Below are 23,627 nucleotides of genomic sequence, written 5' to 3'. Positions count from 1 at the left end.
CAATTTAAAATCAAGTACAATATTTCACTAATGCAATAACGGGAGAAAAAACACTGGAAAATAGAAACATTCCATTTTTGTTACGCCCACGTGTTTTCGACAGACCAGCACCATTGAGCTCATATACAGTTACTCGTAGCTTTGGCAATGTTTCGATATGCTTGATTAGCGGCCAACACCAATTTTGACACGTGTATCTTTTTTTTCATGGCTATACCTCTATGGGGGCAGCGCTGCTCGCATGCAGCGTATGTTCGGAATTTATTGCCATTGCCTTTACAACCGCCGTAAACAAATTGCCTACAAGATTTATGGTTAGCATCGTAGTACCAGCGTAGCAAAGAGCCGGGACATGGCCCAGGCTCTTTCTCCAGGTTGCACACATCTCGTACTGAAAAGTTCAAGTTTTATTTTGTTTGAGTTTCTCATTATTGGTAGAATTGTCACCCGATGTGACAACACCCACATACCACTGACTTATTGATGTGAAGGTGCACAAGATATATACCTACGGGTTGTGTTCAATCGAACTTGATTCTAATAATTTTACTTCACTTGTTAGCTCGACCAAAATATTCCTTAACCAAGGTATGTTTTTCAATCGAGACCCAGGAGAAATTCAACTCTAACAAGTTGGCAACAATTTGGATTACACCATTGAATGGAAAAAAGACCAGAAACATGCCATTATTTGTTGAAAGGTTTTTAAAAAAGTGAAACCTAGCCATGAAGCTTATCATCAAATCACATCGTGAAGCCGATTGTTTCCATGTAAAAATTGACTTCTGTTAATGCTGGACTGAAACTGATAGTACAGGCAATAGGGAATTTTTTCCTACACTAAATTACAGGAGTTATTTTTTTTTAATAAATAGGTTCAGTGTGACGTACTGAATGTAAATTCACAAAATCCTTACAAATTTTAAGGGCGGTGTGCCGCCATTTTGGGAAAAACCGTTTCGGCCTATATCTCCGTAACCGTGCACTCTAGGCCAAAAATGATAATGACCTTTGTTGTAGATGATGATATTTTCTATTTTTTTTGTTTCATAATTTTTTTTGTATTACTAACTATTTGTAAGTTGTTACTTATACGACTGCCAAAATTCATTTATTTACTTTTTGATCAATATCTCCCCGAATAATTGTTTAAAAAACGAAATACTAATAATCTAACTTTTAAATCCACAAATTTCCTACAACTTTTACCTCAAACTTATTGTCTTCAAATAAATATTTATGAAGTTATAACGCTTTATATGATGCACTATCGGGTGGAAGGTTAATAAAAACGCGGGATGCATAGAATAATGATGAAAATTCTTCAAATATGTGCAAAAAGTATTGACGAGGAGACAAATGGCAATAAATAATTTGCTTTCTCAACTGCAAAACAAACAGCAACTACCTGATGGAATTTTTTTCAAATTTATATTATATTTTGGCAGTCGTTTAAGTTGTTAATAGTTAGTGATGCAAAAAAAGTTATTTAACAAAAAAAATAGGAAATATCATTATCTACAATAAAGGTCATTATCATTTTGGGCCTAGAGTGCACGGTTACGGGGATATAGGCCGAAACGGTTTTTCTCAAAATGGCGGCACTTCCGCCCTTAAATTTTGTAAGGATTTTGTGAACTTACATTCAGTACGTCATACTGAACCTATTTATGAAAAAAATAACTCCTGTAATTTAGTGCATTATCGACAAGAGTAACGGGTCCCCTATTGCCTGTACTATGAACTGCCTGACGCGACGTACCGTGGTGCCTATTTATGGCAGGATTTGATTGTAAGCGCAGACACAATTATGAGTCGACTGAAGACTCCCGTTTATCCGTTATCTAACCTACACGTATAGCCGTAAGGCCAGTCTTACAATTAGCAACTTATCAACCTCATGCACTTTTTTCTGACGGTCTATCCTTTCACGCACACTATTTCTTTCAGCATTTTTTTCTCATTTATAGTTCAGATTTGAATTACTTACCGCGACCAAGTCTAGGTGTTACACACTGCTGCTTGCAGGAGATTTCCGTTTGGAAGTTATTTTCATTACCTCTGCAGCCACCATAATTGAATTCTTCGCAGCTACTGCTTTCTGCGTTGAAATACCATCTGGTGAAATTACCTTCGCATGGCCCTGGTTCGTTGGGTTGCTCACAACGATCTGAAAACCACGATTTTATTTTATTCAATGCCATGTAATTTTCATCGAATAAAAAATTATACTCCGTGTGAGAAAACGGATATTATTTTACATTAGAAACACTCCAGTCGCGTGGCACTCACCATCATTATCAGGAAGAACGCAAAGTTCTTCACAGTCTTCTTTAGATTTGAACTTGTTGGCATTTCCAAGACATCCTCCGTAGATAAATTGGGCGCACTGTTTTCTATCAGTATCATAATACCATGTTGGATAATATCCGTCACACGGCCCAACGATCTTGGGCAGGAAGCAGACATCTTGCAAAGACAGGGGAAATTTATTAGATCATACAATTTGTAAGAATTGGATAGGAACATGATTTACGTTCAAATACTCAAGACTCACCACGCCCTTTGGGCTCAACACAGGTGTTTTTGCATTCCTGCTGAGTGTGGAAACGATTCTCATTCCCTTCGCAGCCACCGTACCAGAATTTTTGACACATTCCGTTGGAAACGTTATAGTACCATTTCACAGACCATTTCATACAAGGACCCTTATCCTCGTTCAAAGTACAAATAGCAGCGGGAGATAATAGGACTCTGTGACATCCTTCAAAGTTTTCTCCTTGTGCTTCTTCGATACCGTCTGGGCAGCAGCCATACTTGGATACGTCGCAAGTGCAGCCGGCATAATTCGGACCCTTGGCTGGTGTGAGACCGTCAGAACAGCAGTTGAATTTGGTGTTTTCACACCCACAACCTACCATTGATAGAAATATTTAAGTAATAAACAATTAAAAATAAAAGTAATTTGAAATCTAGCGTAATAATACCTTGTTTAAGAGGTCCCTTAGCAACAGAAATTCCATCGGGACAGCATCCAAATTGATAAGTATGGCAAGGACATCCTTCAAAGTCTGGTCCATGTGCGACATTCAGACGGTCAGGGCAACACCCATGAGGTGCGTACTCGCATCCACACCCTTCGTTGTTTGATCCAAGCGCAGTTGTCGTATTGTCAGGGCAGCATCCGTACTTTGAATTTTGACAACCACAGCCATTGAAATTAGGTCCTTTAGCATTTTGAATATTATCAGGGCAGCATCCATAGAGCGTGGTCAAGCAACAGCCTTCCATGTTCGGGCCATGGGCCGGCGTCAATCCATCGTCACAACAACCAAATTTGCTATTCTGACAAGCCGTGGGGCAACATTTGTAATCAGATGAAGTACAGTTTTCGGCATTAATGATATTACACCCTTCACAGTTTTCGCCAGTTGCACTTGTTTCGTTGTTGGGACAGCAACCAAACTTTGACCCTTCGCAACTCTTAGCAATTTCGGTAGTGGTAGTAGGTGTATAAGTGGTCTGCTCATCGGTGACTTCACTCGTAATTTCGGTAGTAGTTTCTTTCGCTGGTGTGGTAATAGTAGAGGTTGTTTCTCCTTCTTCACAACCTTCACCATCTGGACCAGATGCTGGTTCAATTCCGTTTGGACAGCAACCGTATGTGGTAGTATTGCAGCAGCCGAAATTATCCTCACCGGCAGCTGCCGTCTTACCATCGAGACAGCAGCCGAATTCTGTTCCGTTGCATGGTATTTCGCAGCCCTCATAGTCATTTCCTTCCGCCGGGGTAACTTTATCTGGGCAACAGCCAAAGAGTGTATCACTACAGTGTGAATCGGGGCAGCCTTCGTTATTCTTTCCGGTGGCAGGTGATACGCCGTCAGGACAACATCCGTATTTTGTTTCGTTGCACGTTTTGGGAATAAAACAACCTCGTCCGAACGGTCCTGTAGCAGGTTTAACACCGTCATAGCAACAGCCAAATGGTGACGTTTTGCAAGTCTTCGGTTTTTTCGGCTTGCATTTAAGTTGCCTTCGTAACGTTCGATCGGTGTGTCCGATAACTGTGAAAATCTCAGTAATGTGCGACTGCTCAGTGGTATCCAGATCATAATCTGTTTCAGTGACACCTGACTCAGTAGTATCACTTGTAATATCACTCTCCGTTGTGATGTCAATTTCATCTGAGACTGTTGTTCCTGAATACGTGATTGTGACATCAGACTCTGTCGTTGTAACAGTTCCCGTAGATTGTTTGGAAGTTTCAGTACTTCCGGTAACTGTACCGTCGGTGATCGATGTTATACCAAATTCAGTGGATTGACTCATTGTAGTAGATGATGCAGATACAGTTCCACCTGAGCCTGACGAAAGTGTTGCCTCGGAACTGGGTGAAACACTTGTGTCAGGTGTAGATGATTCTAAAGTTTCTGAACCAGATGATAGCGACGTGTCTGGGATAGACAATTCGGTTGTTTCCGAACCAGACAACTCTGTTGTCTGAAAACTAGATGATACGGGTGTACTTGAACTCAAGGGTTCCGTTGACTCTGAACTAGACGATTCTGTAGTGTCTGAACTGGATAATACTGTTGTTTCTGAGCTAGTTAGCGCTGTTGAGATTATACTGGTTGACATTGTTGTATTTGTACCAAACGTTTCTTTTATATCTGAATCAGATACTGACGTTTCTGAGCTGGTCGATACTATTGTACTAGCTGATGTTATGTCTGTGCTAGATGTTTTTATCGTATCTGAATCGGTGGAGACTACTGTTTGTGAACTAGTAGACGCCTTTATGGTTGTATCAGATGTCACAGTTGTACCTGCACTAGACACTACCGTTGCATCAGTGCTGGTTTTGTCAGAACTCGACGTCAGTGTTATATTTGATCCAAATGATTCCATTGTTCCTGCACTGGTTGATTCTGTTGCATTTGTGCTAGACTCTTCTGATGTATCTAAATCAGACGATACAGTCGTTTCTGAAACGGTTCGATTTGTTATGCCTGCATCAGATGACGTTGACGCTCCTGGGGTCGACAACGAACTCATTTCCGAACCAGATGGTTCTAAGGTTGTAGACGGTTTGATTTCATCGGAACTAGAAACAACTGTAGAATCAGAAGCTTCGGTCGTTTCTACAGTTGATGAAGAATCGGAAGCCCTTCTACCAGGGCTAGAACTTGAAATACCGGCTGATAGTGTGGTAGACTCAGGCAAAGTCGATTTTTCGGTGGTTACTGGTGGCTTGGTAACGTCAGGTGGCACTACCTCGAAGGGCACATCCTCTGGTTGAAGCTTTTTGGGTTTAGTGGTCACTGAAACAGAGAAATTTCGATTAATAATAACAACAAAAAATCATAAAATTATTATAGTTTAGCCTCATGGTCACAGTAGTGCCAAACAAGAACTTCGGAATCGAAATTTATGTCATATTAAATATTACCTGGCGATTTCGACGTACCAGATGCTTTAGTTGATATTGTTTGTTCTGTTGACTCCGTTGATACAACTTTGTCCAATTCTGCGGAGGCCTTTGTATCTAGATTGATTGCTTCAGATGTTCCAGTAGTATCTGAAGTAGATGCCACTGACGTTTCAGAGCTGGTTGACACTGTTGAAACAGTACCAGCTGACATTGTTGAACGTGTGCCAGATGATTCGATCGTGCCTGACTCAGAAGATTCTTTTGTTTCCGTACCGGCAGAGCCGATTGTGGTTAAATCAGATGAAGCTGTTGCTTCTGAGCTAGAGACGGTTGTTGTATCAATGCTGGTTTTACCGGAAGTCAGTGAATCTGTTGTACTAGACACTACCGTTGCATCAGTGCTGGTTTTGTCAGAACTCGACGTCAGTGTTATATTTGATCCAAATGATTCCATTGTTCCTGCACTGGTTGATTCTGTTGCATTTGTGCTAGACTCTTCTGATGTATCTAAATCAGACGATACAGTCGTTTCAGAAACGGTTCGATTTGTTATGCCTGCATCAGATGACGTTGACGCTTCTGGGGTCGACAACGAACTAATTTCCGAACCAGATGGTTCTAAAGTTGTAGACGGTTTGATTTCATCGGAACTAGAAACAACTGTAGAATCAGAAGCTTCGGTCGTTTCTACAGTTGATGAAGAATCGGAAGCCCTTCTATCAGGGCTAGAACTTGAAATACCGGCTGATAGTGTGGTAGACTCAGGCAAAGTCGATTTTTCGGTGGTTACTGGTGGCTTGGTAACGTCAGGTGGCACTACCTCGTAGGGCACATCCTCTGGTTGACGCTTTTTGGGTTTAGTGGTCACTGAAACAGAGAAATTTCGATTAATAATAACAGAAAAAAATCATAAAATTATTATAGTTTAGCCTCATGGTCACAGTAGTGCCAAACAAGAACTTCGGACTCGAAATTTATGTCATATTAAATATTACTTGGCGATTTCGACGTAACAGATGCTTTAGTTGATATTGTTTGTTCTGTTGACTCCGTTGATACAACTTTGTCCAATTCTGTGGAGGCCTTTGTATCTAGATTGATTGTTTCAGATGTTCCGGACGATTCTAAACTGGTTTCTGAAGTCGACGTTCCTGAGGTAATAATTGATGTGATTTTACCAGATTCTGTAACTGTAGATTTAGAAGCTTTGGTCGGATATTTACCAAGTGAACTATACATATTGGTAGTTTCAGTTCTATAGTCAAGATTGGAGGTCGTAGAACTGTTCCCGTCATCAGTGAAACTGGATGAGAATCCGGAACCACTTCCTTCTCCGTAAAAGTAGTCATTATGCTCAATTGTATCGCCGAGCGGGCCTGGTATTGGGGGTAGTGCATTAGAATCATCGCTCATCATCATATCCTCTAAGCCACTTCCTGACGACTCTATTTCGTCATTGTTCCTAGACTGCTGATTGCAAAAGTATCAAATTTATTATTTTGAGGTACGTACATGTATCAGATTTGAGTTGGAAATTATAAAAAATAATAATCAATATTAGCGAGAAAATATTTATCACTAATATAAATGAATTTATTCTGTAATACTCTATTTTTCTAGGTCGATCTTTATACCTGAATGCCAAGATCCTGGTTAACAGAAATGAATTCATCGTCTTCATAATCCTCACATTCTTCGTCTTCTTCGACATCCGTTGGTGCATTGGGTTTTCCTCGTTCTTCTGGTATAACTTCATCTGAAAATGAATAAAAGGGCACGTTGAACTGTTTATATAAACCACGAGATTCTATCGGTCATTACCTTGCTCGCACGCCTTCTCATTGCAATTGTCGCTGGCGAGCATAAACTCATCTTCACGACAATTATCCTTAGACGGAACCACTTTATTATCCTTCATGCATATTACCTTTCTAGTCTTGTCACCACCGCCGCATGGCTTGGAACACTGAAACGAAATGTTTTCCTTGCAAATCTTAAGTGTATATAATTGCAGACAAGTCTTCAATAACATTTCGAGTAGATGTTTCCAAGCTTGCTCTTATAATCATAACGCTGCTCACCTCACTCCAGGGACCCGAGAACCATTCACCTTTGCACTCTTTCACCTCAGCAGTGCACTCTTGAGTGTCATTATACCTTGTACTTGGATCACATTTTTCATCTTCAACCTTTGTTACGCAACTCAGTTCAGGGTCTGATGTAGCACAAAATACTTTGCGAGTTGCGATTCCAGTGCCACATTCTACAGAGCACTAAAATCAGTGTATCATTAGTATAAGAAACCACTAATCATATATTTTAAACAAGAACTCTCTGAAGTTCACCGTATTTTCGAAATTCTAAACATAATCTCACAAACAACACAAACTATTGCACGTACCTCGCTCCACTGCGTTGCATACCATTGGTAATTGCACTTTTCTTGAGCCGAACAACTCCTGACTAATTCAGGCTTCGTTTCGGGGTTACACTTTTCATTAGGATATATTTTATCGTCCAATGAGACACAGCTTACAGTTCTAGTCTCTTGAGTAAGACCGCATTTATTGTCACACTGAAAACAGGAAATGCAATCAGTCAGTTCACGAATTTTTCACACAATCACGCACAAGTGTATTCTCAGTTTATGTTTCGTCTCTCTAGAGGAATACCTCTATTATATACATCAACTTACACCGCTCCATTTGGATACGACCCAATCAATCCCAGCACAAGGTCTCAATTCGCAATCCTTCTCACTTTCCGGACGCTCTTCCGGACAGGCGGAATCAGGTAGGACGATTATTTTTCCGTCTACTTTTTTGTAGCAAGTTATTTTACGCCTCTCCTTTCCTTGGCCACAGAGGCGATCACACTGTAATAAAAAAAAAGTATTGTATATACGCATTGAATACGTCAACACTCGTTAAGATGAATATTTCTCACTCACAGGTTTCCATGGGCCTTTGTGCCACTGCGGACATGGAACATCCTCGTTACATTTCTGTATCTCAATGCCCTTAGGTCCGATTATTTTCAAACAACGAGTGTCATCCACAAGCGATGGAATACCTCCGGAAATGATTTGCTCGCACTTTATCTCTCGCGTCTGTTCTCCTCCAAGTCCACAGGCTTTACTACATGGACCCCAATCCCCAATCACCCATTCAGGTGGACACGCCTCTTCGCCGCATGATACGTTGCTGACTGGTTCAAGTTGCTGATCGCATAGATTGGCGTCCACTTCCTCGTTATCACCACGTCTGACACATTTGACCAGCCTCGACTGGAATCCTGAATAACACAATTTCGCTAGTTTCATTGAATTCGATTATTACAATAGCGTGAGATTCCACTATTTCAGCGTTAGACACGAGAACACACTACTCGATGCCTTTCGTTATAAAAAACTTGGTTACATAAGCGCGTGTACGAAGGAAAATTAATAGAGTATAAAAAAAAAAGACATACCTCCGCCACAAGTACTACTGCAATCGGAAAACTCTTCTTCGACCCAAGTGTAACTCTCAGCGTCTGAAGAGTTCGAGAGTCTTTTCGATATGCTGTACTCGTAATCAACGCCAACGTTTTTGCCTTGTTTAAGCAACTGTAAAAATGTTTCGATTAATCTTTATTCACAGTAATACTGAATCGTTTTGTTTAAGAGAGCTGGAAAAATGATAAACAAGAAAAATACATCCAATCACCCTGAGAGTGAAAATATTTACCACAATGTAAATTGTCTGGTTCGTTGGTCCCAGCGCGGTGACCATATCCGCAGTCATAATTTCCGTAGGTCTTCTCTCATATCGAAAAACGGTGCCAGCAAACTTAAAGCTTCGGGGAAAATCTATTGTTCTATTTCCATTCAGATAATAATGACCCGTCGAGTTCCTAATGGCTATAAAATTGCGGAACGATTGATCACATAGAATCTTTTAAACGGTAAGAAATTTTCCTTTTAGATGACGTAAAAAAAGAAAGCAACATACCCAAGTAGTTGTTTGACGGACGTAGCTCGCTGATAGCAATATTCGTTGCACCGGCGGGTATCAGTAAGATATCGTTGTACCCTGAAGGTAATCAAAGGCAATGTTGATGCAAATCCACCTCTATTGACGAGGTAAATAGGAAAGCAATAGATACGTACCAATTTTCATATTGTCATTATCGACTACTCCGCGAAGCGTATCACAGGCCGAATTGTCTCCACCGCATTCCCGGCATCTGTCTTCCTTAGCACCACTGCCGAGCATCATGTCGCATCCCACAGGCTGTTAACGAGTACACGAAAGTTGAATATTATCGCCAAGGTAACACAAAAACGAGTTTTCATCGTCACCATTAAGCTCACCATGCATTTACCCTCGACACAAACGTCGTTCTGACCAGAGACGCAGGGTGTACCATCTGTGACCTTGAATTTGAGACGGTAGTAAAATCTCTCGCGACGCGGTTTACAGTTCAACTCGCATTTGTTAGACGCTCCAGTGTAAGGAACCCACCTAAAATAATTTAACAGCATTGATCAGTTATTCTTCCAGAGTAGGATTCTTTTTCAATTATAAAATTGATATTCAACAGCGCGTTCTTTCGTGTAACAATATTTATTAACTCTTTAGAAACGTATTCAGGAAATGACTCGGCGTTTCACGACCATCGCGATCGTTCCTCGAGATGATAGCTTGTACACGGAACTATTTAGTTTGCTTTGAGGCGGAGAGTTTAGGGGTGGTTCGCTTGACTAAGAAGGTTATTCTAATGTACCAGTCAGTCTCAGGTGATTCTGAGTTAGGAAATTTATGGCAGGTGATGACAAAAGAGTATCTTTTAGAGCCAAGGGCAGTACGAACGAGTAAATCTGTTTAGTATGTTCCAGGTTCCCATGGAAGTGAATTTTTACTGCATATTTCAGTTGAAAGCAAATAAAGATAACTGTTGAAAGGGATTGAAATCGAAATGAGATGAAACTTACTCGTACAAGACACCGTTAACTGGCGTTTTGTCGTACGCTGCACATTGTTCCGCCCTGAAGTCGTTAGCTGGCTCTGGACAATCCTGGAATAGCAATGTATTTTGGAATAAAAATTTTCGCAAGTTTCAACTTGCCGTCATCGTTACCAAATTTTTTCCCACAAATACAAACCAGCCGAAAGGTTTCTCGTCAATTTAGTGCTCAAGATACATTACGAATAGAATTCAGGGCTGTTCATATTTACAACGTACGTGATAAGTAGAAGTCTTCATTCCTCGAAGGTGTATCGTGAATATCATATAAATGAGAATAGAATTTATCCACCGTTAATACGATCTTATGAATGATTTCATGACCATTGATCATGTTGAATGACGTAACGTTCGAAGGTTTCATATCTACAATCTATACATACATAGGCATAATAAATATACGCTTAACCTTATCTCCTGTGAATCGAACGTAGCCGAACCATCTTGTGCTTCGAGCTGCCGACCGTTATGTCGTTACGTGTAAAACTACTCGTGGGAATTTTAGACGTAATCGCCTTGTAACAGGATAAATTACGACGAAAGCGATGGGACGCCTGGCAAAATATTCCGTATATGCTCGATACTCCGGGGCACTTGACTCCATAACGCCGAGTACCCAAGGATATGGAAAGCGCTGCAGTGCAAGTTAATAATCTTGTACTGTACCAAACCGCATACGGAGATTCACCAGTCGTCAGTTTCGCCTCCGATGTTTGACAATTTCGTGGAGAACCGAGGAAAGCACGCTCGGTGTTGTACCACCGAATAGAAATCAGTTTTACAAGCCGTTGCTATATCGCCTAGAGACAAGTTAATCTCAAGAAGCATCACACCCACGCCCACCACGTCCCGCACACCCTCGACGCCTAGAATCTGGTCTGAAGGACCACAAGGACCAGTTTTAACACGCCCAGCAACCCCCGTTTCTAGATTCGAGATATAGGTACCGAACTACGACCGAGTAACTTACCTATTCTCATTTCACGCCGTGATGCTACATTTATTATACCGTCTCCGCCCATCCCTAACCATTCCATCCTTTAGGACTCTTGTTGTCCCCCTCGAGTTAGGAATGATCGAGTAACATTCTTTCGGAGGAAAGGCTTGAAAGGCGCCTCGATCGCGCGTTTTGATGATTTATGTTTGTGTATAATCGAGGCTTGAGGAAATTCAAAGATAGATGAACAATTGATTTCCGGGAAACGGTACATGTATCTCATCTAATGACTGTTAGTTTTGCCGAAGGTACAACATTTTTTAACACTAGAATGAGAAATTAGATACATTTTCATGGCTTTCAATTCTGACGTTGATTATTTCCACCCCAAGCTTTGTTTCTTTTCCGTCAGTGCCAGCTGCTCTTTAACAAATACACACTTAATGCCGTGTACCGAAGAGTATAAACTTCAACTCGATTTTAGAGTATAACGAAGAAAACCGCTTGCTGCACCTCGTACGTAAAAAAAAATGGTTCCTTCTGCTCTTGCCTCCTGCACTTTCAACTCTGTACAAGGAATCCGAAATCAACAGGTGGTCTTTTCAAGTATAACCAGAGCTATTAAAATCGATCTCGACTGCGCAGGTAGGACCTTGAAGCGGCCCTGAGTCCAGAGTCGTTATTGTGCATAGCTCTGGGGTAAATGGAACGAGTGGCATGGAACGGTAGAAGTCACGAGTCAAGTTATTCGTTCCAGTACCCATGATAGAGTCTACCGTATATTCTACTGTGAGAATTATAATAACCAGCGTATGGCGTTGCGAATTAGCTCCTCAGATTTGTCACAATGATACCATAATACGAACGGCGATGGGTGAGCGCGGTTATTCATGATTCAATTAATTTACCAGTACAGTGTGATACTCTGGCAGGAACATTAGCACGGTCCGTAACTTGGGCACAACATATACAATCGGCAATTGAACCTCGGAAGAATGCGCACGCGAGATAGGTGCTGATCAAGTGCTATTGAACTTGCAATCTACACCGTGTACTTTTTTCGACTCATAGCTTAGGAGGTGTACGCGATCCAGGCAGAGATCACGATCGGGATTCGCGCGGGCATGCCTGCCTCTTGGTTCTCGCCGAGGTCGTGTACTTCAACTGCACGGACACCATCGAGCAATGGGTGCGTGTTTGTACCTGCGGTCACCGAGCATGGACGGAGTGTTGGAAACCGATGCATAACTCACTACTGATAAATCTATGCTCTGTGACCTCTCCGAGCCCGAATACCATGACTATCTGTACCCCATCGAATTGGTAAAGTGTGAGATATACACCACGTGCTGATCAATTTGTTCATCGCGCTTGATTATGATCGACTGTAATCACCGAGTTCGATGGTCGTTCTTTGATTTGGACGTTTGTCGTCGCCGTCGCGCGTCTCGGTCCACGTTACCAAAGCTTGACACCGACTATTTACAGACGCTTTGCCACGTGTCGATTGTTCGTCGTTGATCTAAATTCAGTTAGAATCGATAGATTCAATTTCTATCCGGCTGGCTCACGGTGGGACTTTATTTTCATGTACTTACCCGAATGTTGCAGGAGAAGAACCTTTTCTTTGCCCCTGTACACCTCTTCGTCCCGTCTGGACTGAAATTCAAAGAAATGCAATCAGTTTGAGTCGAGATATCGATTTCGAATAAATATAAAAATAGATTGAAAAAAGCCAGGGCTCGATGGGCAGTTGTTGCTTATATCCACTGGACGCTGATGATGGTCTCTCGTATCAAAGCCAACCTTTTACGGTTATGGACTGTCCAATATATCACGTCAGTGGTATAACTACGCCTCGAGAAGGCGTATGATGAATTGATAGGTGGCGATGATTATATTCGGTTCAGTGGACGGAAAATTGCTCAAGGTTCGACAAGCGTGTTCCGTCGAAGGAAGATGTTACTACCAAGTAACAAGGTACAACTCACTCTACGTCGTTACAGCGTCTCGTTTGGTAGGCAACTCCTCCACCGCAGGAACGTGAACAGGAGCTTGGTGTAGACCACGAACCCCAGGTACCCGTCTCCTGCTCGTCGGTGTCCAAGACGAAGTGCGGCGGCAGGTAGCTTTCGCCATGCTGTCTTCTGTGCCTGTCGTGTCTCAATTTTATGTGGTGCTGGAGAAATGAATTCAAAATAGTCATTACAGGAGTTTAGTAGCGATAGAAGCGATAGCCACGACAAATCACGGAATCCGAATCATCTGCTTCGTTTCTCACATTCGGTTGGCTGAAAATTCCTTTTGTTGTGAACGCAATGTCGCAGTTTGTCACATCTTTAAACAATAATCATCCCTGCATCACGATTACGAGGATTTCCGATTCCACTAGAACAGGTATAGCAGTAGGTATGTAATTTCATGGAATTGAAAAAAACACGTACTTGTGATGTTTTATCTGAGTTGTGATGCGAAGTTCAAAGCACTCGTTTCAGGGGTCAAGCTCCGACAAAACTAAGCTCTCGTTTGAAGCCGGAATCACTTGGCCGGTGAAAATGTTTACGAAAATGGTTCCGACTCTTGAAATTTTCGGAAGAGCATTATTACCGTGGCCTTAATTACCTGCAGACCTGGGTGAAAATTGCATCGCAAAGCAATTGCTGGACGCAAATTCGAGTCGTCTACTGCAGGAGCTGGATGTATAAGGTGGTAAACGTCTTAGAACTAATTTCACACCGAGCACAGCCACTTCCGCACCGGTTCTGTATAAGTAGTTGTGAAGCCGCCCCCCAAAGTGGGAAGGTAACTCGTATAACGTGCAACGGAAAACCCAAGTTTAGCTGGCGGTTGTCCAGGACAGTTTTAATTCACGGTTTGTAAAACCGTGCAGCATCAGCCGCGAGTTCTAGCGACATTATTTTCACCGTAACAGCGGAACCGACGCTTGCAGGGAAGAGGAACAGTAAATTACCCCAGAGGCGGGGCTTAATAGACTCGAGGGTAAAATAACGGGCTGTGGCGTGTTTCTCCATTTCCGATAAATAAATTTCATCAAAGCAATAGTCAATTAGCTAAGGCTCATCATCTGGGATGAAGGGACTTTATACATCAAGCGTGGGATACCCGCTAGTTGAACGACGCGTGTTACACAGTCAAACAGACGCATTTCCGTGGAATAAAATCGCGCTAAGTTTACAGAAGCGAACGTTCCTGTAAAGCTCATTCAGGCATTACTGCAACGACAAATTTGCATACGAGCTGAATGACACATATATACGTGTTATCACCTGCGTCTCAATAGCACGAATTCTATTTCACATTGGCATACAGTATCAGGACCACGTCCGATAATTGAATTAAATTGAAGCCCGTTGACATCGGTGCAAAAAGAGACTCGTAAGCGTGCCGAGATAAAGATCAACCGCATGATGTTACCGACATACGTTTTAATCCTCGGGTAATTAATTAGCGTGACAATTCGTGATTTCTGCCAACAACGCAGTCCCCGAAGTTCTTTGGTCCCCACTGACGTCTCATTATTCGAGGCCACGCGTTTGTACGTTCGAACCGACGCCGCACGCGTTTAATTCTAACGTCGCGTGACGCCGACTTGCGGGTACTTTTACTTGCTGTTCGTGCACCGTTCCTTGGTTCTTTGACCGTTTTTCTTACACAAATTCAATATCCGGGTTACAGAGTCACGCCAGACGAGGTCGTATACCTTAAGCGTATTTGCCCACCTTTGATACGGTTTAAAGTGCTTTTAAAATCCTCAGTCAGATCCTTACGCGTTCAAACGGTTGTCCACTTTTGTAATAAATAGTCAAAATTGTCTAGGGTTAGGCTTTTTATTTACTGGTTTTACTTAAGCGCGACTTATAGTCGGCTCGTAAAATTTAATGGATTTGAGTTTGACAGGTTTCTATTACGGTGAAAAAATGTGTGTTGTTATTTTCCTTTTAGTCGAAATAACGATAAGGGATTTCTCAATATTTAATGCTGGTTCGAATCTCAATTCACCACTAAATTATTTTAAAAATTCTTACCGTATTTGGTGCATATTTTTGATGCATTCAAATTTTAGGTTGCAAATATATTGCCGCACGTTTTGTCTGTGTTTTCAATACGATTTCACCCGGAGAATGTCAAATCTGTCTAAATTCACATGTTGATTTTTACGCAAAAATAATTACGTTGAAAGTATAAAAAAATCACTTTTTTACCGAAGTTTGTATCTCTTTCTTTTCAAATACGAAGATCGCTAACAACGAGTTGACTTTATTGAAACAAATTGGTATTAGGTGAGGGAAATTTGCATACGTATAAAAATATCGTTAAGTTAACATCCTGAACCCGTCGACGCTTCGAGTACCCGAATAAACGATATGTATCACGCACACGAATGCTTATTGTTTATATACGGGCAGCAAAATCATCAATGAAAAGTAGGCCAATCTATCTAGCAGTAATATTTAAGGATCGCCAGCAGTCTTGCCTTGTTGGTTAAGTAAGTCATAAATCAATTAAGACCCTAAATTCCTTTCGCGAGATAAATAAAAAAAAAAAAAATACCATTAATGATAATAATAATTATAAAAAAAGTATTTCAACGCTTGCAGCCTGCGGTGGCGGCTCGAAGTCGCCACAGTCACTTCCATAAAGCATATCTCCGAAATTAGAGCTACACAGTTCTCACATCACTCAGCAATCACACGAGTTTGCAACAGCAAATCAACTAATTACCTTAAACGGTGACTAACAATATAATCACCGCGGGCCGACTTACCCCGATCTGAAGTCATGGCAGCTGGTCAAAGAACTGTAACACCATCCGCTCACGACCTTATTCATAAGCGCCAGTGCGTACAGCTATTTTTAAACCAGACGGTCAGACTGCAAGTGAATTCATTTTTCCTCATTTTTTTTTCCATCTTTCATCTGTGCATAACGCATTGCAGTACATCAAAGCAGACACGAGGAATTAAATATTTTTCAAATCAAGAAACCGGCATTTGGTTTTGACGAAAAAGAAAACCAATCCAGCTATAACTTTTTTTGTGTGGTTCAACTTCCTCAGTTTATAGAATTCACTCGTGAATTGCAAAGATGCAAATTAGAAATCACGGCGCTGCAATGTAAGGATGCAACCCGAAGGCTGCGGGGCAATGATCTCGGACTGAACCGCACGACGATTCGCACAATCGATCCTCAGCTCCTACAAGATATTCCGATTCCAACATGCGATACTTAGCTATTACTTGCCACACTTCTGTAGAATCACGTACTCGAAATAAGTTTTCGAAAATATAATAAATGCAACTAAAATTAAATAAAAATAAATGGCTATTTTTACAAAAAACTTGATCATTTTTTAAATCCAAAAAAAAATTTACTGTCGTTTACTTAAGGAAAGAAAGGCCTGGGAGGTCTACACCCTTAGGCGGCAAGTAAGGGTTAATCTTTACATACAGCGACAAGGTGCACGAACCGGCTCTGAAACACGATTATCATATCAGTCGCGAGGAAAGTGAATTGGACAGATAATCAGTCAATTGATCAACGTAAGATTGCAAACACGTTACTTATCGAGACAGAGTGGGTACTTAGCGTGTGTCTGTGTTGAATGAAAATTCTGCGCGAAAGCTCGTGACATCGAAAATGCTTGGGAAATGATTTGTTGCTACCTGGAACAGTGAGTAATCCCGAGTTGATCACAGTTCGAATCAGGAGATGTACACTATATTGCGTGGATGATCGTGGTGGCTGTCGAGGTGGGCAAGGTTCAAGGACTCCGAAGCTGCAGGTACCTATGTACGTATCCTAAGAACTCGATCAACACCGGTAACTCGATCTTTATTCTCGAGCCGTTTCTTGCTGCGGTTGAAGCTTCGCAGGACTAGCTTGGCCGTCGTTTTCACGGAGGTTTGTGCCAGCCAAGGTGACACTTGGACGGTGAGACATCGAAGCGTGTCGCTTTAATTGCTGCTCGGCATTCCAGCTCCAGCAGAAATGAGAAACTATGGAAAGAACACGAATAGCGACGGAGAATGACAATCACAATTTTGCAGTCAAAACCGGAGCCTATGACCAGGGATGCGATGACGCAAGAACCGCGGGGGTGAAGTTAATGCTCCTGCAAGGACGAAGCTGCCTTCGTCAAGGACGCGAGGTCGGGTGTCCAAGTCTCTGCGTCTGGCCTTAACACCGTCTCTGATCCTGTCCCAGGACTTCGGAGAGAGATTCCGCGAATTCCGTGATAACGGCTGTTCGCTCCTACCATTACTGGCGATAATCGAATCCGTAAGATGTTCAAGATACTTACGTGTCTGGCTGGCGCATGCGGGATGTGTGAAGCTAGTATAAATATTAGAAGCACCAACGACCTGAAACAGAAAAAGAAGACCAGAGTCGATTATCGTCTTGGAAAGCTGTGGCGACACTCAGACTTTGAGCAAAGCTGTAGACTACATCGCGCGTGTGTATTTACCAAACGGTAGATTATTCAAAACACTTTGATCCGTCAAGTGCAGGAGAGTGTGTGCAGTGTGAATAAATTTCGTGTCTTTGAACCGAGTCAATACAGATTGCGCAACTTCCGTGCTCTCACTTATAAGCGCAGCCGGTTTACCTTGATCAGGAAATTTATTACACGTGCAATGTTTGCTGATGAATAAGGAGAAAAAAAAGATGTAAAGCCGCCGAGTCCAAATCGTTCTCCACACTGTTCGCCATGTGTTTTTAAACCTCTCTCGGACCGTTGTACCTCCTCGTCTGGTAAGGATAGCATTGACCCGCGTTCAGGTATCAATCTGACTCGTTAAGGCAAGACGTGTTCGAGTTCCACTTTCAAGTCGTTCTACGGGTTGTTACGTCAGCGTGGGCAGACAGTTACGCACGGTCGCTTACATCGCGAAGTAAGAAAAGAGAGAGGGAGAGACAGAGGAAGAGCGAATGTTCTTGCCCGAAGAAAGCGAATCGGGGAGAGTAGAACGCGATACGAAACGTCATTGGGTCATCGAAGAGCGACCCGAAGCCGGCTTCCCACGTCAGAAGACTTAAAGCCGATCGAAAAGTGGTTCCAAAACACATTACTGGCACACCTACTTGATTACAGTTTCTGGCCGGAAGTGCAGATCGGCTAGTAATGGACGCCGCTAATTGAGGAGTGATTTCTAGTGACCCTGTGTTACGACAGCTCGTAACAACATCGCACGGATTGAGGCACCTGAATGGAGTTGCCGTCCATTGCCACTTGTTAATTCTTACCCGGAACGGAATGCGTGGAAGAAAGGCGTGGGTGCCTGGACCGCCAGGAACACCTTTCTTATCCATATGATCAGAGCCTAATCCCGAAGACCGAAAGGATCGAGAGCCGATCAAGCCTTCGGGAAACCCGAGCCGTCGACCTCTAATCGTGTAATCTAATCGTGGGCCGTGATTTTCGGGTTCTGAACAGTGCTTGAGCCGAGCCCTCAGAACTCTGAATAAAGTCTTCGATTACCCGGCTCCTCGAGCGTGACGATGGTTGTTCTTTGCAGAAAGAAAACATCTGTTTGCCTTTAGTCAGCAGCTTTATACTCGCGTAAACTGGTGATGGAGAGATAGACGCAGCAGCATCCTTGATTCATATCATCGCCCTTTCGGTGTGGAGGAAAAGCGAAGAGAGACGAAGACGCAAAGTGGTTATTGGAATGCGTTGGGTCATTGCTCGTCTACAATTTTTCATAGGGTTTATTAATGGTTATCAGAAACTCACGTGAGGTGCGTGAATACTCTGTGGCAGATGTTTTCCGATGTCGCAACAGTCCTGCGTGTTCACCGTCAACTTATCTGGTAATTTCGACGCCCATTCCTTTCAGTTCCTTGACTTGAAAGACCGGGAAACATAAGCGAGGTAGGAAAAGCTTCGGCACATCTGGCCCGTTCTGAAACTGCGCCTCGAGCAAAATGGACAAGATAAGACTTCCATTTTTTTCTTCGCCGTAGACTCGGGATTAACGAAATATTTCCAGTAATACTTCAGGGAGTTTGGATATCCGTGAAAAATACTCAGTCAATTACTATTAAAGACTCTAAAGGGGCGAAACTTCTCCATCGGTTTCCTATGCGTCCGTTATCCTGCGCTCCTGATCAACGACATCTCGCTAGGAATTCCTGGCTCGGATTATATTATATTATATCATTCTGGAAGTTAGATAACTTGTGGTGGTATTTCTTTCCGTTGTCGCGAGCTCTCCCGCAATGAATTACGTTTTTACGACTAATTTCTTGCGCTTAATGAAGTGCAAAAAGACCAGATGCGACCTGCGACTGGCCAGATGTTCGGTGCAGTTGCAAGTTAGACACGTAAGGAAGAATCGAGGGCGATTGAAATGCGGATTTTGACTACGCCGCGTTATAACTATGCTATTGTGTAAGATTACGAAGCGAGGCAAATGAGCAAAAAAAATTAGAACCAGTTCAAAACCATCAAAGATTAATCACTCGGAAAGTTTAAGTTGTAAGATCGTTTTTATTACAAATTGCAATTCAAATTTTGCTCGGATTTATTTTTATCTCACAGTAGAGACGTTGTTTCATTCATTTTCTCCGTCATTAGCGCAAATAACAATGCTGGAGATTTTTTAAACATTTTTTCCTCTCTTCCGATGTTTTCATTCGTCATCGAAGTGACGACACGCGATTTATCCACAATTCTGCCTGCCGGAATCGTCACAAATGACGCGTCGTGGTAACGAGCCTCTTCAAGTGCCTGTGCGTCGAAACGAGTTTCAAGTGCTGCAAACGGTACACTGACTCGCTTCGAGTATTCCTAACCATACAATTACCTCGCACGAAGCGCCCAACGCACATCGAGTGCAGGATATAAGAGTAATGCGGCATAATCAACGATTAATTATATTATTACAATTGGAAAGAAATGACAGCGACGCCGCAATCGTTCGCTGAACAAGTTGTCCAATGACTAATTATCTCTGTAGCACCGTCCGGACGGTTTAATCAAGAACTACTTCGGACGGGTGCACATTAGACCCGATTACAGGGCGCTCGTTTAAACGACCGAATTTGTTCGTATCCTTTTTTCATTCCCTTTCAACTATGCGCATACAAGTCCTCTTCACCAAGGGAACAAGCGTGACTCAACCTTAGGAATGATGAAGGCACGGTCATGTTCTGATAATGATGTTCCGGAGGAACTAATTTTCGTTATTTCTTTCATAATAACGAGATCAAATATCGACCGACGCGATTATACCATGAACTCAGTTTAATGTGTCGATTAATTATCGAGGAACGATGTCAAGTGCATGGAATTAATTAACAATGATCCGTTGCTTCCCTCAAAAATGATAAGTCATCCACGGTTGTAAATCGAGAATAACCGAACGGAGCACGTTAACCTTTGCTTCGGTAACTAATTACATGACAATTATTTATGGCAGTTCAGGAATCGAGCGTTTTTCATTCGCAGGCCGCAGTTTAAGATTACGCGGGATAAGCTACTCCAGGCATGTAACAATGGGGAGTGTAGGGCGATAGAGCGAACGTCGTTAACGGGTTACATTACGCCGTAACTCTAATCACTGGAATCTTGATTGATTCTGGCACCAATCGAGGCCGGCCTGCGCGAGCTTGGACACAATCCGATGACGGTTCGTATCACGTATGTACATAAGCGTGCATCACGTTCAAGCATTACCTAGATACGTATCGCAATGCACTTGCTGGCTGAGCTATACAGCCAAGCTTACAACGCCTCGGGCAGCTTTGCAGTAGTCAATTGTATCTGATTGCGCCCGACAAACTATAAGCTTCTACCGAGACCCCTAACCAAGGGTAATGCAGGCTCGATAACAGTCGATTCCCTCGCATTGGATTTTTATTAATATTAACGTTTGAATATTAATAACAGCTATTGTGCTTCCGCAGATTCTACATCTCCCCATTAATCCGTGATGTACCCTCATCCCTGGAATGAAATTCTTCCAAATGGTTTACCGCTGTTGAAGGATAAACAAAGGGAGTGAAACAATAATGCAGTCGATTAAATGCGACTGAAGTGACAGAGTCGAAGTTTTATGCAATTTGATCGACTTCTCTCGCACTCTCTTTTTTATATTTCGATGTTGAGCTGAGATGGGAAAAAGTGTAGACCGTATGCCTATCGAGAGAGAAATTATCTGGAATCAGATATATGCTGGAATCATAAATATTCAACGGACGATTGTCGTTCGGTTTGAGTATCACACCGTTTTCGATTAGCTGATTAATTAATCAATCGATTACCAATTCTCGCATCGAGTATACTGCGGTACTTGAGTAATTAACCCTTAATCACGTGTATAGTTACGAATAAGTTAGGAATGATCGAACTGCAGAATATTTGTTAGCTTGCAGCGATTTCTCAATCGGGGAAGTACGCTGTGAAAAAGTAATTAAAATTGAAATTAAAAGAGAAATGATTACGCGAGCGTAGAAGGTTCATAATATATGGGATGGTGAAATCATCTGGGCAGGCCAAAAGCGGTAATATGTAGGATATAAATCTGAATCTACGAAAATCACTTGGTGGCAGTAAATCACAGTTTTCTTTAGCCTTTTTCGTTGCTCTTCCCTTGTAATTTCATCTCTCTCTCTCTCTCTCTCTCTCTTTCTTCCTCCTCCTTCTGCTTTTCCTCGTCTCTTCTTTTTTCCCTTTGGCATCCTGCACTACACTTTGGGCCCCGTGGGAGGGGCAAGAATTTTTCACGATGCCCAACAACGTCGTAACCAGCCATCAGAACTTCCTCAGACAAATCTGTGCCCTCCAGTCGTTGATTAACCCTGTCAAGGATACATGTATTCACGGTATAATCTAAGACTCGGCGTAACTCGAAAATTTGATCCAAAAATCTTCAATTTCCTTGCACGCGAGTAAAATCGTACGATTGCGGTACGACACTTGTTACGATAATTAAACATGCAGAGGTAAGAAGCCATTATCGCAACACGAAGCTGTAGAGCATTACACGCGTCATACGGTCTGGAACAAATGTAGGTACTTACAACTCCACGTGTTCAATGAACGCGAGTCGTGACACGAACTTCGAAGGAACGTCCCGTGGGAATACAGAAATAATCGAAAGTGAAGTGAATTCACGTAGGAAGCTCGTTGCGTGAGCATGTAAGGCATGGGTAAAAATAGTTCCTTCAAAGTTTCACACTTTCTTCGCCTCACTCACGTTACTTATATTATACACCTCACGCACAGCTGTTACTTTGGCCGTTTTTAATCCGGGTATCGGAGGATGAAGAAAGGTCCGAGAAACCACTTTAAGCGGCCTTCAACTACCAACCGGTAATAACTCAAGCTGTAGGTACATAAACGGGCCCCGTTCATTTCTGGAGATCACCGCAATTGACCTTATCACGTGATAACATGTGAACATCCCTGCAGATCGATGACCAGATAATGTTACTTCTTTCGTTCTGCCTCCCATCACTTTGCTCATTTTTCGACAGTATCTCTTCATTTCAAGCCACGTCGAACTGTCTGGGAATGTAGACATTTTTTCTTTTTTTTTTTTCTTTTACAGAAACTTTGCCAAAATCACGATGCTCATCATTTTTCGGAAACTCTGTGAAGCTTGAATCCAAAAATTCAGAGTTCCTGTACAATTAGAAGCCCTGCAACACATCTGGCGCTTCTCATCTGGAATGTGAGGTGCTTCTCATGGGCTGAGGACAGACCCAAGCAGATCTTCCATTAAGTTATGCGAAACCATTATCTAGAACTGTAAACAGAGAGAGTATTGGCAAGGTCGCAAGGATAAAAAACAGGAGAGGAAGGTGATCCTCGAACGCAATTAGTGCCAGCGATGGCTATTAAACTAAAAATAATCAACGCGTCGATTACACGACTCGATTGAATCGGTAAAAATTAATTGTTTATTTCGTATTTTTTTCAAACTGTGCACTTGAAACCAAAATTCCGTAAACTTTAGTATGTAGTCTTAATAACGGTCAAGTTTTTTCATTATATCTAAATTTCTTCAAAATACTTTTCAATTTCAGGTGAGAATATTCATTTATCTTTCACTTATTACATCAAATATGTAATTAGTAAGTGAGACAATGATAATAATTCATACTTCAATCACATAAATTGGTAAAGTAAAAAACAAAAACCGATTCTGAGGAAAAATAATCGATTGTACTCGATTAATCGGGAAAAAATAATGGATTTAATTTAAAACTAGTTTTGGTAAT

General features: G+C 42.0%; 1 protein-coding gene across 1 annotated transcript in view; it reads right to left on the bottom strand.

Moving 5' to 3' along the window:
- LOC124297416 (papilin) overlaps nt 1–23,627 on the bottom strand; it is a 71,352-nt gene that overhangs the window by 8,744 nt on the left and 38,981 nt on the right. Inside the window, exons 2-24 of the mRNA XM_046748417.1 lie at nt 17,701–17,761; nt 13,370–13,557; nt 12,977–13,037; nt 10,410–10,492; nt 9,789–9,939; nt 9,585–9,708; nt 9,427–9,507; nt 9,163–9,335; nt 8,906–9,041; nt 8,385–8,728; nt 8,130–8,309; nt 7,836–8,009; nt 7,516–7,707; nt 7,256–7,400; nt 7,069–7,190; nt 6,658–6,904; nt 6,430–6,585; nt 5,453–6,301; nt 2,988–5,324; nt 2,558–2,914; nt 2,293–2,469; nt 1,991–2,170; nt 218–391 (exon numbers count right to left, since the gene is read on the bottom strand). Of these exons, the coding sequence (XP_046604373.1) occupies nt 218–391; nt 1,991–2,170; nt 2,293–2,469; nt 2,558–2,914; nt 2,988–5,324; nt 5,453–6,301; nt 6,430–6,585; nt 6,658–6,904; nt 7,069–7,190; nt 7,256–7,400; nt 7,516–7,707; nt 7,836–8,009; nt 8,130–8,309; nt 8,385–8,728; nt 8,906–9,041; nt 9,163–9,335; nt 9,427–9,507; nt 9,585–9,708; nt 9,789–9,939; nt 10,410–10,492; nt 12,977–13,037; nt 13,370–13,557; nt 17,701–17,761 (6,692 nt within the window). The remainder of the gene's footprint in view (nt 1–217; nt 392–1,990; nt 2,171–2,292; nt 2,470–2,557; nt 2,915–2,987; nt 5,325–5,452; nt 6,302–6,429; nt 6,586–6,657; nt 6,905–7,068; nt 7,191–7,255; nt 7,401–7,515; nt 7,708–7,835; nt 8,010–8,129; nt 8,310–8,384; nt 8,729–8,905; nt 9,042–9,162; nt 9,336–9,426; nt 9,508–9,584; nt 9,709–9,788; nt 9,940–10,409; nt 10,493–12,976; nt 13,038–13,369; nt 13,558–17,700; nt 17,762–23,627) is intronic.

Source organism: Neodiprion virginianus, chromosome 2 (genome assembly GCF_021901495.1).
Source record: "Neodiprion virginianus isolate iyNeoVirg1 chromosome 2, iyNeoVirg1.1, whole genome shotgun sequence".
Taxonomy (NCBI): domain Eukaryota; kingdom Metazoa; phylum Arthropoda; class Insecta; order Hymenoptera; family Diprionidae; genus Neodiprion; species Neodiprion virginianus.
Note: the sequence above shows the minus strand (reverse complement) of the source record. Positions and strands in the feature narration are given on the sequence as shown.